The sequence below is a fragment of the Lathamus discolor genome, chromosome 1, assembly GCF_037157495.1.
Source record: "Lathamus discolor isolate bLatDis1 chromosome 1, bLatDis1.hap1, whole genome shotgun sequence".
Taxonomy (NCBI): Eukaryota; Metazoa; Chordata; class Aves; order Psittaciformes; family Psittacidae; genus Lathamus; species Lathamus discolor.
Window position 1 is genome coordinate 17,696,801 of NC_088884.1, and position 17,226 is coordinate 17,714,026.

The 17,226-nt window shown below is 39.9% G+C and overlaps 1 protein-coding gene across 3 annotated transcripts in view; it reads left to right on the forward strand.

The window, feature by feature from the left end:
• Nucleotides 1-17,226, forward strand: part of CFTR (CF transmembrane conductance regulator) — a 94,141-nt gene that overhangs the window by 24,983 nt on the left and 51,932 nt on the right. For all 3 annotated transcript variants that reach the window (XM_065659611.1, XM_065659525.1, XM_065659692.1), the window contains 4 exons: nucleotides 5,244-5,490; nucleotides 6,993-7,085; nucleotides 7,609-7,791; nucleotides 10,050-10,241. In XM_065659611.1, coding sequence (XP_065515683.1) covers nucleotides 5,244-5,490; nucleotides 6,993-7,085; nucleotides 7,609-7,791; nucleotides 10,050-10,241 — 715 coding nt within the window. The remainder of the gene's footprint in view (nucleotides 1-5,243; nucleotides 5,491-6,992; nucleotides 7,086-7,608; nucleotides 7,792-10,049; nucleotides 10,242-17,226) is intronic.

Below are 17,226 nucleotides of genomic sequence, written 5' to 3' on the forward strand. Positions count from 1 at the left end.
CTGTCCTGTGTGTTTGTTTAGTCCTTTACACAGAATTAAAATTCTGTGCCAGGTGTGTGATTGGGAAAATAAAAGAAAATAAAAGAAATGTAAGTCTCATATTATCATGTAAATAAAAGAGATGAAATTATATTTTTACACAAACACCTTCTTGTTCAGCTGCTTTCTGAAAGACAGTCCAGGGAAAGTGATGTTCTTTACCTTTAGAATAAGGAAGATCTTAAAATTTGTAATGATTTAATGATCAGAGAAAACTCAGTCTGAATCTGTGCTGGGAATTCTAGCTCAAAGATGGGACTGGGTTAGGATTTGCCCAGTGTCACTTAGTCACGTGCATTGCTTTTAGGAAATTTGGGACCACATCTTGTGAACAAATCCTGTTGAAATGAATTTTAAAATTTTAGTCCACAAAGTGGTTAAGGAAACCTGCAAAAGGGGCTGTTATTATATGAGCTGTATATTCTATGGTAATCTGTAGCACATTTGTAATGCTGGAATTCAGTTTTTAGTATCTTGTACATGGATTTTTAAAAATTAGGGGTGCTAGCAATATTACAAGGTCAAAGTATCTCTTTTCTACTTCTCTGCACCAAAATACTGTAGTTTTTTGAGTGATCCAACAGGTCACAGACATCACCAGAGAGATCAACCCAGGAATGTCAGAGTTTCAGCTGAAGTTTGCTTGCTGAGCTAGCTTTGCAGGGTCTCCCAGTCAGTTGCCTTGTTAAGCTGGTAGGAAATGAGGCCTTGTGCTTGAAGCCATGATTGCATTTTAGCAGCAATGCTAAAACAATGCTTAGTCATTACCAATCTGCTTCTGCATGATGCCATTTTCTAATGCAACCTAGTTTAATCAACTCTAATGAACTAGATGGACCTGTGCCCTTACTCGGGTAGACCTGAGCTACCAGATGGAGCTGGCCATCCTGCAACACTGCTGCAGGTTAACTCCCCCGGGGAACTGTGACACTTCAGAGGCACCAATATAGGCTGTCTCCTGTGTGTCCTCTTAAGTCTATACTGATAATAACTGTTTGTAAATGTGTCTGAATATACGTACCTGCACTTCTATGGGCTATGCCATGTGTTCAGAGAAGTAAAAAATCACACCTAACTGTTCCCCTGAACCATAAACATAGCACTGGAGAAGGTGAAGTCCAAGGCTGGAAGTGTCATACTTTGTCAGCAGAAGATACAGCTTCATGTAAAACAAAGAATCTCAAACTCATGTATTTGAAGTGATTTCTGCAGCATCACTTAAGAAACAGGCATACACTGGACTGTTCTTTCTACATGCACAAGGCTCATAATGTCCCTTCCATTTTTCTCCAAATGTGTGTGTTGCATCAACAAGACCTGTCCCAAATACAAGCCTAATTTACAGAGCTCTCAAGCCTACATCACAGACAGATCTACCTGTGGAAAACTTTTGTGGGCCAGTCAGCTTGTGGCTGGTACTTGGGAGCATACTGAAAAGGGTTAGTGCTTTGATTCTCCCTCTTTGGAGTGCCAGCTGTGTGCTTCAGCACTGGGGAGCTTTTTGATAGCTTCTACCCAGGCATTTGTGTGGGACTGGACAAGAACCAAGTGCAAAACCATCTGTTATCCTTGTTCAGCGCTGCCACCCACAGTCTCATACAAGCTCTGGAGGGGCTTACAAGGCCCTTTCTCCAGTGCAGTGGCTACTGCTGTGGTGGTGACCTGCATGCCTGTCTACATTCTTCAGGCCTCTTATGAAATAAAGACTTAACAAGTAGTGCTAGGCACTCTGCTCCAAAACTGGCTGAGCTCAGATTTTCTGTCAGTGAGTTTTAGGGACACTTTGGCTGACAAAAGTTTATAAGGTGCTCGATGCATGTGGAAGTCTCATGCATGCATAGTGTGGGGCTGAAAGAGGGTTCCTCACAGCTCCAAATTCCTGGACGGACTTTTCATGCAGAAACTGGTTCAACACCAGAAGACACATAGAGGTTATGGTGCTCAACTTTGCACCAGCAGGTATTACCAGGACCAGCGTGACTGTGAACCCAGTGGCTAGAGCCACCCAGTGAATGGGCACCTTGGGGTCTAGCTGCATCTCTAGCCCCAGTCAATTGCTCTTTGCAGGAGAGCAATTGCTCTTTCACTGCAGCAGTGGTGCCTTTGTTCAGGCAAAGCTGTGCTGTGGGACAACTGCGGAATGTGAGCAGGGTCAAAATGAGAGCAGTTGATATAAAGCTTCAGCACTGTGAGTTAGGGCTATCAGCTCAGAAAATGAATTACTCTCCTGGATTAGTTCTCATTTTATTTAATAGCTTGCAGTAAGATGCATAGACATTTTGGGAGCAGTCAAGATAATCACCAGTTGCATTCCTGTCTCTACAGCAGTCAGTAAGCTACTCTGAAGACTGAGCCTCTACAGAAAAAGGAAGGTGGAGAGCACACTTGCTGCTTTCCACCTCTTCAAGCTGAGGTTAAGTGATACCTTACTTCATGGATGAAGCTGTTAGTAGGGTGGTCTGCAAAAAGCTGTTATAATCAGACCGTGGATTGTTCTTAGTTTTTTTATGGTCTTGTATAGCAAATCTGGCATCTCAAAGTATGTTACTTCCAGGGGAATTGCATAGCTACATGACCGGATGAATATGGGATGATGTTTCTGGGAGTGTATCAGATACCACAGCATTAGAGATGCTTAAGGATGGTTGTGCTAGGAATTGTAGAGGCTTGTGGTTTATGAGGTATCCAAATTATAACATAGAATCATAGAATCATAGAATGGTTAGGGTTGGAAAGGACCTTAAGATCATCTAGTTCCAACCCCCCTGCCATGGACAGGGACACCTCTCACTAAACCATCCCACACAAGGCTTCATCCAACCTGGCCTTGAACACCGCCAGGGATGGAGCACTCACAACCTCCCTGGGCAATCGATTCTAGTGTCTCACCACCCTAATAAGAAAGAATTTCCTCCTTATATCCAATCTAAACTTCCCCTGTTTAAGTTTTAACCCATTACCCCTTGTCCTGTCACTACAGCCCCTGACAAAGAGTCCCTCCCCAGCATCCCTATAGGCCCCCTTCAGGTACTGGAAGGCTGCTATGCGGTCCCCACGCAGCCTTCTCTTCTCCAGGCTGAACAACCCCAACGTCCTCAGCCTGTCTTCATACGGGAGGTGCTCCAGTCCCCTGATCATCCTCGTGGCCCTCCTCTGGACTTGTTCCAGCAGTTCCATGTCCTTTTTATGTTGAGGACACCAGAACTGCACACAATGCTCCAGGTGAGGTCTCACAAGAGCAGAGTAGAGGGGCAGGATCACCTCTTTCTACCTCCTGGTCACGCTCCTTTTGATGCAGCCCAGGATACGGTTGGCTTTCTGGGCTCCGAGCGCACACTGAAGCCGGCTCATGTTCATTTTCTCATCGACCAGCACCCCCAAGTCCTTCTCTGCAGGGCCGCTCTGAATCTGTTCTTTGCCCAGTCTGTAGCCGTGCCTGGGATTGCTCCGACCCAGGTGTAGGACCTTGCACTTGTCATGGTTAAACTTCATGAGGTTGGCATCAGCCCACCTCACAAGCGTGTCAAGGTCCCTCTGGATGGCATCCCTTTCCTCCAGCATATCAACCGGACCACACAGCTTGGTGTCATCGGCAAACTTGCTGAGGGCACACTCAATCCCTCTGTCCATGCCAGCGACGAAGATGTTAAACAAGACCGATCCCAACACCGATCCCTGAGGGACACCACTCGTTACCGGTCTCCAGCCAGACATCGAGCCATTGACCACAACTCTTTGTGTGAGGCCGTCCAGCCAGTTCTTTATCCACCGAGTGGTCCATCCATCAAATTGACATCTCTCCAATTTAGAGACAAGGATGTTGTGTGGAACAGTGTCAAACGCTTTGCACAAGTCCAGGTAGATGACGTCAACTGCTTTACCCTTATCCATCAATTCTGTAGCCCCATCATAGAAGGCCACCAAATCGGTCAGGCAGGATTTCCCCTTAGTGAAGCCAGGCTGGCTGTCACCAAGCACCTTGTTGTTTTTCATGTGCCTTAGCATGCCTTCCAGGAGAATGTGCTCCAAGATTTTGCCAGGCACAGAGGTGAGACTGACTGGTCTGTAATTCACCGGGTCTTCCATTTTCCCCTTCTTGAAAATGGGGGTTATATTTCCCTTTTTCCAGTCGTCGGGAACTTCACCTGACTGCCATGATTTTTCAAATATGATGGCCAGTGGCTTAGCAACTTCATTCGCCAGCTCCTTCAGGACCCGCGGATGGATTCCATCAGGTCCCACGGACTTGTGTGCGTTCAGATTTTTAAGATGGTCACGAACCAGATCCTCTCCTACAGTGGGCCCAAGGTCTTCATTCTCACAGTCCCTGTGTCTACCTTCTAAGAACTGGGTGGTGCAGTCAGAGCCTTTGCCAGTGAAGACCGAGGCGAAGAAGTTATTCAGAACCTCAGCCTTCTCCAAATCCTGTGTAGCCAGTTCTCCCGAAAGCTTCCTCAGGGGGCCTATTTTGTCCCTAGTCTGTTTTTTGTTTGCTACGTACCTGTAGAATCCCTTCCTGTTATCCTTAACATCCCTGGCTATGTTTAATTCTAGCTGGGCCTTACCCTTCCTAACCTGGTCCCTAGCTTCCCGGACAACATCCCTGTACTCTACCCAGGCCGCCTGTCCTTGCTTCCATTTTATATAAGCCTCTTTTTTCCTTTGAATTTTCCTCGGCAGCTCCTTATCCACCCAAGGAGGTCTCCCGGCCCTCCTGCTGCACTTCCTTCTAGTTGGGATGCAGCACTCCTGAGCTTGCAGCAGGTGATCCTTGAATATCAACCAACAGTCTTGGGCCCCTCTGCCCTCCAGGGCTATATCCCATGGAACCTTACTAAGCAGGCTCCTGAAGAGGCCAAAGTCTGCTCTTTTGAAGTCCAGGGCAGTGAGCTTGCTGCACGCTCTTCTCACTGTCCTGGGGATCTCAAATTCGACCATCTTGTGATCGCTGCATCCAAGGCTTCCCTGTAGTACCACATTCTCAACAAGCTTTATTTTTTTTGACATCTCTGAACATTGGTGTCTAATTATTGTTTAGGTCCAAAAATTGTTTGGAATCTTGCTTTTTAGCTGCAATGCTAGAAAATAAGAAGAATGAATGAGCTTTTGAGTTAATTGTTTACCACCAGGTCCATCCAAAATATTTGTAACATGTTAACTGTGGAATCCTATACTAATTATTTGTATTTCTTTTTTTTTAACAGAACTGAACTGAAGCTTACCCGAAAAGCTGCTTATGTGAGATATTTGAACAGCTCAGCCTTCTTCTTTTCAGGCTTTTTTGTGGTGTTTTTAGCTGTGCTTCCATATGCTGTGATTAAAGGAATTATTCTCCGAAAAATATTTACCACCATTTCCTTCTGCATTGTTCTTCGAATGACAGTGACCAGGCAGTTTCCTGCGTCTGTACAGACCTGGTATGACTCTATTGGAGCAATAAACAAAATACAGGTAGGTTATATGCACTAAAATCTTCCCAAGTACGTAAGCTCATTCTTCATAGCACGTTATCTTGTCAGTTGATCAACAAAAGCGCACAGCATTTATGCAGACTTTCCAAATATACTATGCATTGCTTTGACTACATACCATGAAATGTCATTATAAATCTTGATATTGTTATATGGTTCCCCAGGTAGCATAACCACAGGACTCTCGTGCTACCTGCATGCTGCCTTTTTTGAAATGTGGCATTTACTTCTTTCTTCTCATTACAGAATAAGGAACTTAATAAAAAATATTTCATGAGTTGTGGTTCTTAAGAGATGTTTTTCCTTCGGAAAAGGAAGTACAAAATTAGGAAATGTTTTATATAGCACAGCTTCCAGTAGTTGCAGTCACAGATCTGCTGTTTTCGTAGCTATTAGTGGCAAGAACAGCAGGAAATTGTGCATCTTATGCAAATATGCATCTCATTTATTATGAGTAGTAAACATAATTAAGGTACCAGTCAAATAATTATTATCTACCTTACCTACTGAGATGAATTGCTCATATACCAGGATGAGAGGCTTATTTGCAGAGTCAAATCAGGGTGAATTCTCATTAACACTATTTTATCTGCTGTTTTGAAATCACACCTCAGGAAAAGAATTTTTATTCTATTTCAGAATGAAATTTGGGCTTTTTTTATATATTTGCAAATAGAATATTATTTTTTTTTAAACATGCCATTTTATTTTTTTTAGACTAATAAAAATACCTACTATGGAATTTAAAGGTCCTAATCAGAAATGTTAGTATAAAATAAGAAGCAGATATTGGATTTTTATGATTTTCAGCTGGGCAGAAAGTTTGAGAAGTCAAATCATAAACTTTTCTGTTCAACATTAGAAGGCCTTATTGAGTCCCAATTTAGGCAGTCCATTTGCTCTCAGATTCCCTAGGCATTAATGGAGGTATTCTGTCATTATCCCAGAAAGTAACGCAAGTGTCAAGTTGCTGACTTGTGCTATTTGAAATTACACTACTTCAGTGCTGTACTGGCTGGGATCATTATCTGCCTTTTTTTGTTTTGTTGGTAGAGGCGTCATTGTAATGCTTTTAAAGTCTTGCAGTTTTGGAGTAGGAAGATACCAGTGCGCAACCTTCCACATCCTACTCCAAAACAAAAGCTTTGTTTGAAAACGATTAAGGTCAGAGGGGGTGATGTTGCCTGATACAAGTCCTGAAAGCAAAGGAAACGCCAAATTTCAATATTCTTTCTAAATCAGAACTAAATATCTTTATGGTTATGTTTTCACTAGCAGTGAAAGAATTGGTAGCTTCAAAAGCATTTCCTTCTGCATCCAAAAGATGTTGATAAACTATATTTATGCTTCCCTCTAAGACACTACAATGCACTAGCACTGTAAGAAATCTTTGTGCTCAGTGTTGGCAAGTATGTACTCCTTTGTGTTATACGGCTGTCCTTTCTTACTGTTTCCTCTCATCTGCTTTCATGGTGTTTCTAGGATTTCTTGCTGAAAAAGGAATATAAAGCCCTGGAGTATAATCTAACAACCACTGGCGTTGAGCTGGACAAAGTAACAGCTTTTTGGGATGAGGTTAGTACTTTTACCCAAACTAAATAAAAACACAGAATGTGTTTTTTTTCACTGATATTTGCCATCGTGTTCTCTAAAATAGGCAGCCTATGCTCCTTCATTTTAACTTCACCTTAGGTTCAGCTATCAGCAGGCAAGGAATATATGGCAAGTAATTAATGTATAATATCAAATTATCTATGATTGAGAAACTTTGGAAGAGATCTTTTAATAAGTGTTAAGGCCTGTAATAAGTAGTTATTTCTGATTTAAACCAGCCTGAAAACAGAATCAGGCTGTGGCAGGTATAAACATTGGAAAGGAGTTCTATAAAAGGCAAATTCTGTTTGTGTCCACAAATTTAGGAGCAAGTCCATGAATATATATATATATTTAATAATATAATCAATATGGTATAGACAGGCCAGGTAACATCAGAAAAGTAAGTTTATATGTTTTCCTAAGTATGTAGTATGATATGCATGTCTGCATATGTTTTATTTATTTTTACGTAAATACAAATACACATCTGTGTATGTTGCAGGGAATTGGAGAGCTGTTTGTAAAAGCAAGCCAGGAAAACAACAACAGCAAAGCTCCTAGCACTGACAACAATCTCTTCTTCAGTAATTTTCCACTTCATGCATCTCCTGTTCTTCAGGATATAAATTTCAAGGTTGAGAAGGGACAGTTATTAGCTGTTTCTGGATCTACTGGAGCAGGCAAGGTATTTCTATTTCTGGGCTTTTTTTGACAAAAGACCTAATACTTTCAAGAAATAATACTATGTTGTTAGCTGTAATGATATCTGTATTGTTAACTGTGTTCTTGCTGTCTTCTGCTCGCTGTAAACATGATGGCTGTAGGAAAAAGTATAAAAAGTGTATTCCCACAGTGTTTCACTCAGACAGGCTCCCCCAGTCCCATGTGAAGCCTCGGGGAGGTGCTGTGGAAACTGGTGGTTTTCCAGGAAAAGTTGTGGTTTAGATCAGTCATCTCTTTAGAATCCCAAAATGTTAGCAATACATTGAGTTTGCAGATAACACATCTGATTAACCTCATTAATATAAAATGAGTTGAACTGTGATACTCTTATTAACTTCAAAAAGCAAGTAATTAGATGAATCTGTCGTCTTCACTGCGTTTTCTGAGGAGATGTGAAAGTCAAATCAAACATTCGTTATGTGTTTGGCAACTTTTTGGGTTGAACAAATTATTGGTGAACATATTCTGATTTCCTTGCATGGAGTAAAATATTTCTTCTGTTGTAGTCAATGGTAAAGCACCCATCAATTTCAATACAGTATGATCAAGGCTTCTATATTGTTTTTCAGTGATGATACCAGTAGGGAAGAGCAAGGGGCACAGCACATGAGGCTGCCCTCAAGCTGATATGCTGAGGTGCATTTTACTGTGATACTTCTGAATTTACAGACTAATTTTGCTGTGTTGCTGATATTTTGCTAAGATACCACCAAAAAATCAGTTTTGTCGTGTTGCTAAAGGTGATACTTGTAATACAAAAACATCAACTAGAAAGTGCTGAAGGACATATGTATACCTCCTTTATTCAGCTACTTAGGAAACTGAGGAAAATTCAGGTTACAGTGAGCAGTTTGACTATATACGTGCAACAAATTTGCACTTTTCAAGGCAATAAAGACAAAAGACTTGTAATATTATCTGAAAGATTTTTAAAAACCCCAAACAGGATCCCCCCACCCCCCCCCAAAAATAAAATCCTCCTTCCCTTGCATCCTCTTAGCTTATGGCTTCGTTCATGTTTCTTAAGGGTGTTACTGTATGTTCCAGGAACTGTCAGGCCTGTGAAACAGACTGCACACTTACTTTATAACGGGTGTGAAGCCTGACATCAGCTCTTTAATACTGCTTCAATATCAGATAGGGTTGGGCTTGGTGGTTTTGTTTTGGTTTTTTTTTTCCATTTATGTTATATGGCGTCAGATACAGTAGTTTAATATTCGGTGTTAAACACACACTAAGTGTCTGTCCTTTGCAGGATCAGAAACTTCTTACTCAGCATTTTGAAAAAGTTAGATTCTGATATGAATGGAAAGAATCTTGTGAGACTCCCCCCGTATATTGTATAACTTGTCAAAGGATCTTCGGGCTTGACAGCATTAAGCTGTGACTTAGACAGATATTCAGATCTTTGGCTGTTACGTCCCAGCTTTGCTGACTGTTTATTAGTGATAAGAACACCACTGTAATGGCTCTGTAACATATTTTTCCTTGTATTTCTCAATTCTATTCTTTGATCTAGTAGCCAGTTATATGTGACAAGGTTACTACAAGCTACTGATTAACTTTGAAATTATAACATGTCAGTACTGAAATTGCAATCAATTCTTTTATGAAGGGAAACAGTAAATACACTTAGGTCATGTATTCACGTAAATGAGTTAAAAGATACAGAGGAAAATTCAGATCACACTGAGTAGTTTGTGAGTAATTGCATAGACATACACGAAGAAACTGCATTTTTCAAGGCAATACAGATAAAAGGCCTATGAACACTAGTAAAATTGTAAACGTTAATTGTCTTGTACAAAGAACAAACAAAACAGCTACTGATAACATTAAAAATCAAATAATATTCTCCATAAATACTAATAACTTATGTCTGTATATGTCTCACATTTTTACCTTGTAAAATTACTGGAAGGTTAATAAAAAATATATTATTACATATAATAACATACTTTTGCAGCAGCATGCCTTTTTTTCAAGATATTACACAATTGTTGTTCACTGAATGAAGTTTCTCTCACTTCAGAGGCCTTTCAGAACCATACATATCATGAAAATCTCCTCTAATGGCAACCTGCACTACATCAGTACCTACAGGGACACTATTTACAAGACAAATGTACCATTTAAGTAACTTAGCAGAGTGATTCTCACTTTGTTTAACATTTCTTCTGGTTGTACAGATCTATTAACCAAGTGTTAATGAATTTTCAGACTTCTCTTCTGATGCTGATAATGGGAGAATTGGAGCCATCACAGGGTAAAATTAAACACAGTGGAAGGATATCCTTTTCACCTCAAGTCTCCTGGATCATGCCTGGAACAATAAAAGAAAACATAATTTTTGGTGTATCCTATGATGAATACCGATACAAGAGTGTCATCAAAGCTTGCCAACTGGAAGAGGTCAGTCATCTAGGACTCTTAAGACCTGTGACCCAACCAAAGTGAAAAAGCCCAAAGAAAAAGTCAGTGGAGTTTTAAGTAAGCGAGACATTTCTGAGATTTAAGGAACTCAGCCTTGCATCCCAGATTTTTGGAATCGCAAGTGAACCTGTTGCCAGCTCCTTGGGAGATAGATTGACCATGCCAGTTCTGGTAGTTTATGCAACAGGAGCTAAACAAGCTGGCTCAGATATTATAAGGTGTCTGCCTTCTCAGTCTTCTTTGATAGTTAAAAACCTGAGTAAACATATTAACGTTGAAGAAATGTTGTAAAAAGTACTCCTACAAAACTTTTTTCACGTTCTTCTCCATAAAGAAACTTTTCCTTACAATCTTGGAAATGAACCCGTTTTCATCTTTTTTTTTTGCAATTCGTAAATAGCCCCAGGGGTAATTAGAACTCTGTGTCAGAAACCTGCATTATTTAGAGGAAAATCTTGACTAAAACTGGGGTTTTCTGTGTGAGCATTGAAAATTTTCACACTAGAAATTAGTGCAGGATTGATCTTTCTGTGACATGTAGTCCACAATTAATACAATGACGTGGAAATGTCCTTGTGTGTGTTTGATGTTGCCAGGATAGGAAAAGATACCTTTTCACATTGTAAGATACAAAAGGAGCCAGCTTTTTAGACCTTTGCACCCTTATTGCTGTGCTTTAAGATCAGGCATTTTGTGTGTAACATGTAGATGAAAACAATAAATATTTAACTGTGCTGAATAGGATCTGCGTTTAGGTCGCACAGTAAAACATATTTTCTTTTAGTGCCAGTTAACCAGAAAAACAATAGCAAATCTGTTTAAAAATGAGATGAGGTTACTGTGCTTTATCTCAGAGCAGGCTATAGTTAAGCAATAAATTAATCTGTTCTTATATGTTTAGGGCCATTTGAGCTTGTGTTTGGATTGCAGTTTGCTGTAAATCTTTGAAAGCTTCTGAAGACAGGAGAATTCACAACTTCTGTGTCAGGCTTTCTGAAGAGAGTAGTCTTTAACCCCCATCATAAAAATTGTAGTTAGTGCCAAAGCTCTCAGAAACAACTGGCTTCAGCAGTTCAAGACAGCTTGGTGTGCTGGTATTGGTGGATCGGCTTAGTGTCATGGTGTTGGTGGCATGGCTTGGTGTCTCAGTAGGCTGTGGCTCTTTTGTTCTCCAAACAGGCTTAGTCAGGCCAGCTTTAATCTATGTTGGTGTGGAATGATATGCTTCACCTCCTAGCAGGGCTTATTATATGAGATCAAGCTTGATACTTACAAGGATGTTTTCTTCTAGACTGAAGCTGAATAAATTGGGCTTGCCTGAAGAGAAGGCAGAATGGTCTGGAAGGAAGCCAAATGCATTACCTTATTGCTATTATTATGCTTTCTAGTCTTGTTAGCTTTAACATCTTAGTTACTGAACAGGACTTACTACAGCAGACTGAAGGACGGATTTCCAATATTAATTCCCTGTTTATTCACCAGTGTGACCTTTTAAAGGTTTATTGTGACAAGGGTTAGTGCTTTGGTGGACTGGGGTTGTGTGTGTCCTCATTCGTCAGAAAGGAGAGTTACCAGAAGGTTTTTGCCTAAGGGAGTTCACTTTACCCCCTTCCCTGCAACTTTCCTAGATATTAGTTATATATTCCACTAGTTATATATTCCACCTGAATATAGGTCTGTTGCTGAATCTTATTCTTATATGGGCTCTTCAAGGAGTCGTCCCACTTGACGGCATGCTTGCAGCAGCAGTATCATGCCCTAAGTTTAATTCGTGGTGCTTGGTCCTCACAGCTCTGCTCTGTAGCTTTCTGTGGCATGTGGGGATACCAAGGGTAAGGGACACCACAGTGCAACCCTGTACAAGTGTATGAGATCTGAGCTGTTGAAAAGATCCACAGTGGAAGACAGTTGTGTGTCAAAGGTTCAGCGAGGGAAGTTTGTCAGGTCTAAGTACCACTGCTTGTCACTATTGCAGGAGGTTACTATGTAGGCATATGATACTGAAGGAGCATGAGAAGGGTTCTCAAATACATCTCGATGTGCATCAGTAAAAGTACGCCTAAGGTACTTCTTAAACTTCATAGATTGCTAGGTTGGAAAGGACATCAAGGATCATCTGGTCCAACCTTTCTTGGCAAAGCATGACCTAGACTAGGTGTCCCAGCAACTGTGGGACACCTAGTTGGATATCCCAGCTAGGACACCCAACACTGGGGTGTCCACCACTTCTCTGAAGAGATTACTCCAATGGCTGGTTGTTTGTACAGCTTACATGTGTATCTTTGTGGTAGTGTAGCCAGCTGTATTTATGTAAAATGATTCAGAATTTAATTATAATTCCGTTTCTTGATTATATACTTTCAAGGTGAGGCTGGATGTGGTTCTAGGCAACCTGAGCTAGTTAAAGCTTCTCTGCTCATTACAGGGGGTTTGGATTAGATGACCTTTGAATGTCACTTCCAACCCAAACTATTCTATGATTCTATGATATTTTTCCTTTGGGGGTAAGTAGGGCATCAAGGGAGGCAAAATCATGTTTTACAATGTTGTTCTAGTTGCTGGAATTTGGAAATGGGCAGAGGTTAAGAGCAGTGGAGGGTACTAGAACAAAAGAGAGACTGCTTTGGAGTTAAGATAAAGGGACTGTGATTAAAAGCTACTTTGACGTTCTTGATACCAAATAGAAACAGCCTTACTGGCAAAAATTATTTCTGAAAACCCATCACAAACTAAACATGGCTGCAGTAAGATATAAGTGATGCATAGACACTGCCCTTATTCTTGTGTGATGATGAACTCAAGGGAAGGCTGGTACATTTCAATAACATGATACATTCTGTGAAACATTATAGTGCTAAAACGCCAGTGTTAAAAGTTTTACAAAAAGGCATAGAAAAAGGGCTACTTGTTCCTTTTCTACTGCCGCCTTCTGCTTTTTTCCTTTCCTCCAGAAATAGTATTTTACCAAGCAAGCAGGGTGAGCACCTGATTTAACATGTCTTCTAAAATGAAGATCCCATTTAGCACTTACGGAAGTAAAGGCTTTCAACTTCTAGATCAAACCATTCAGCACTGATCAGTAGTCCTTACCATTTGTCCTTTATCCAGAATCTTTTTTGAAATAAATTGCTTCAATAGGTTTAATTTTGAGTATGCAGGTATTACCACAGACATATTACCTTTAAAATCTTATATTGGGATGCTGTGATAGAAGCCAAGGTATAATTGGCACAGGTTCTGAACTCATATCCTATACACAGTCCCCATAGGCAAGCTTAACGGTAGTCAAAAAGTAAGATAAAATGAATTGGTAGCTTATGCTACCTTCTTTTTGTTGTTGTTTTTGATACGGTGTTTTACCCTTTTTATCAAGTACTTTTCATCACATTCATGATAAAAATCAGTTAGCAAGAGAAGGTGAACTTTAGCCTGCCACTTTAAATTAAGGACCAAGTACGAACAAATTGAACACCCAAAAAACTTCCTGCATAATTGATTGATTTTTATTCTCATTGCTCAATAGCAGAAGCTATAGGGAGATATGAACTGGATGAGTTTATATTTCTATGGAAACCTGCTATTTGAAGTAATTCCACAGGTGTAACTTCCCTGGCGAGTGAAGGATTGTATTAATGTCATGAAGGGGATGACAAGAATAGAAATGAGAAATTGTAGGAGTAGCCAGTTGGGCTTGCAAAATCCTTATTACTGATGTAATTAGAAATGACAAAGGAATGTGGCTTGATTTTCAGAATTTCACAGTGCAAAATCAGTATTAATAGCATACTATACACAGGGTGTGAGATTTTTGTTTGGTTTTAGCACTTGCAAAGTTAAAAAGGCAAAACCTTTGGGCAGTTGAAACTGTGTCTAAATGCTGTTAACATTGAACAAAATCATCCTAAGAAAATGCATTCCTCCAATCAAGACTGCAGAAGCAGGTCTGTTATAGTTATTCCTGTTAAAAAAAATCAACAAGCATCATATCCTATCCTATCCTATTTGATTTACTTATTCATCAGTTTTGAAGCCATACTTCCATACTTTCGTTTTTACCTTTTTGCAGTGTAAGATAGATATTTTTCCACCTTGTTAGTTCATTTGATCCTTCAATAGTTACCTAAGAGGCCATAAATGTATAATGGCAAACTACCCTTAAGAGATTACCACTCTTAAAGTAAACACATGTTCTGATTTGAGAGCCACCAGCTGCTCGTAAATATAATGTTTAACATGGCATGCAAATAGAGGAAGTTTTTCCATGTGAAATCACATCATATAATAGTACTAAAGAAATTTTGGGCCAGATCCTATGTTTTCTTGAGGTGGTTTTACAGGGAGTGTGGGAGATTCATTTTCATCTAAGAACTTAAGTTATAGAGAAAATAGAGAGATTCAATACGCAAAGCCCTGGTTTGTGTTCCTACATGTTTGATGTGTTCACTGCAATGTCAAGGATGCCCTGAAATAAGAGCACATATCCTTTCATCACACTGTACTGCTCCACCCCGTTTTATCTGTGCTGGCTTGGCAGTTGTCTGATTTTGGTTGGTTGGTTGGTTGGGCGGTGTTTTTTTGCAGATAACTAAATCAGTAGGAGTTGAGAGGTTACGATGTCTGTGAATGAAATACTTTGTGCCCTGATCTTGTGCCTGTTTTTGACAAGGGATTGCAAACTGCAGATTACAAAGTGTGCGGAAGAGGGGAATATTAAAGGTTCAAGTCTGGAACTGAGTGGTCTTTAGTAGGTAATTCTCTCCAAGAGGATATTAAGAGGTAGCTTGGTTACCTAATCATGTGCATGTCTATAGTGTAAACTAAGTGAGAGAAAGTTGCTTGGCCTCTCTTAGCTGAGGAGAGGCAACAGGCATGTCAAGGTGAAGTTCATCTCATCCTAATGTAAACAGCTGAAATAGCATAAATGCCTCTTGCAGGCAGAAAGTCCACATAATATTTCAAGTCTCTCACTACAGCCACTGCATCTCAGACACGTGGGCCCAAAAGCCCTTTATCCTTTTTCCACCTTGCACTGGTATGATCCACTGGCATGAGCAGACTCCTCTAACTGAAATTCTTGTCTGTGGCCCAAAATCATGGTCAGGTCAGCAGTGAAACTGCTGACACAGTGAGTTCCCTGGGGAACCAGAAGTAAATAAGCCAGCACAGTTTCTCTATAGCAGCAGAGCATCTCGATTAGAGAAAAAAAGTGGACTCAAACTCCCAAATACGCTGATTTTAAGAGGTTTATGAATAGTCAAGTAAATGTGTTTAACAGAGCCCCTCTGCAACGTTCTGTTTTGATATCGTTTAGTTAAAAACCTGTTTCAATCAAGACAATTCTCCCCACCCCTTTCTCTGTCTTAGGTACAGGGCTCTGGACCGATTACCTTGGATGTTGTCCTATGTTCTGTGTCACTTCTGGAACTGTATTTAATTCCCTTACCCTGTGTTTAATCTACCCACAAGCAGCATACTGACTACTTCATGTTTCAGAAATCTCTTCTATGAGAATGTTTCACCATAGAGAAAGCAAGTTTTGCCAGCATTCGCGTTAGGTTTGGGTGAGCCTGAAACTCTGCTCAAGGTCACAAACTCTTACAAAAACAAAGTGTGTGCTTTTGTGTCATAAGTCCTTCATAAATGGTTCCACTGAAATCTAACAAAAGCCTCAGCTTCAGGAGTCACAGGCAGAGAAAGGAGACTTTCCTAAATAAAGTGAAATTTTTTAAAGTAACTTCTGATTTGAAATACCTTAAAGAGATCTGGTTTTCTGACTTCTGGCCCACGAAAATAAGGACTTGGGTATGTTCAAGCTGGTTACCTAAAAGCCATCATATAAAAAATACTGAAAATCCTTCATCTTTTAAAAATTAACAGAAATGCTCACTCGTAGGTGTAAGTCTGAAACACAAGCTTTGATTTCAGAACTTGAAAACTTGAAATTTTGCAGTGTAGTTTATATCTGTCTGAGTTCCAAGATTTATTTTTTTTCCCTGAAAGTCAGGACAAACTGAAAGTTACACTTTCTACAAAACGAAATTTCAAATTCTTTATCAAAAGGTTTTTAGTAATCACTGAATTGAAATCTGGAGGTTTGTTTCAGTTCTCTTTATCCTCATGGGTATATTAGAATTGGATATGATGGCTTGGAAGTACAGCAATAATTATGTTAATATGTTAGTGTCAAAGCAGGTAACAGTAAATTTTCGTCTTATAACTAAAGACAAAAATTATCAAATAGAGTGTAAGAGTATTGCAGCTGCTGCTTGAAACCCTTGGCGCTGCTTCTGTTTAACTTCTATTGAGCTTTACTTGGCATTTTATACAAGAAAGGATTAATTATTTTTCTTCTAATTGATTGCAAGTAGTCCATACTACAGAAGGGAGGCAGCTTCTTTAAAGCAAAGAGAGAAAGAAGATGAAAAAGGGAGCAGTTTGGTAGGTGAGAAAGGAGGTAGCAATGTGAATGGGGAGATTTTTCTGGGAACTAAGAAAATAAACATGGGGAATGTTAATGACAATGAAGAAAGGGAAGGGGATAGAGATGGTAAAGAAACTGTGACTATAGAAAAAACAGAACTGAAACAGAGGAAAGGGTCAGTGAAGATGAAATGGAGACAGTCAAGACTGCTGCGCTGTTCCATTTCGTTTCAGGACTTCTATCTTTTTGGAGGGAAGGCAGGGGAAGGAAGGCAGGAGAGGGAAGATCAAAGGCTACATTATTAAGGACATATTTAAGGAAGAGGAGACTCATAAGTAAAATATATATGTTCTGTCATTAGAACTGCTTGAGTAGTTTGAATAGCCTTGGATATATAAAGCAACTGCTTGCTGAAAGACATGTTTCTTAGAAAATTATTTCTTATCATGCTTTATTATCTTAATTGTTGCTAATGATTTATTGAATTATTTTGTTAACAAACAATCTCTGCAGAAAAGACTTGGAGTGTGAAGTACATTTTGA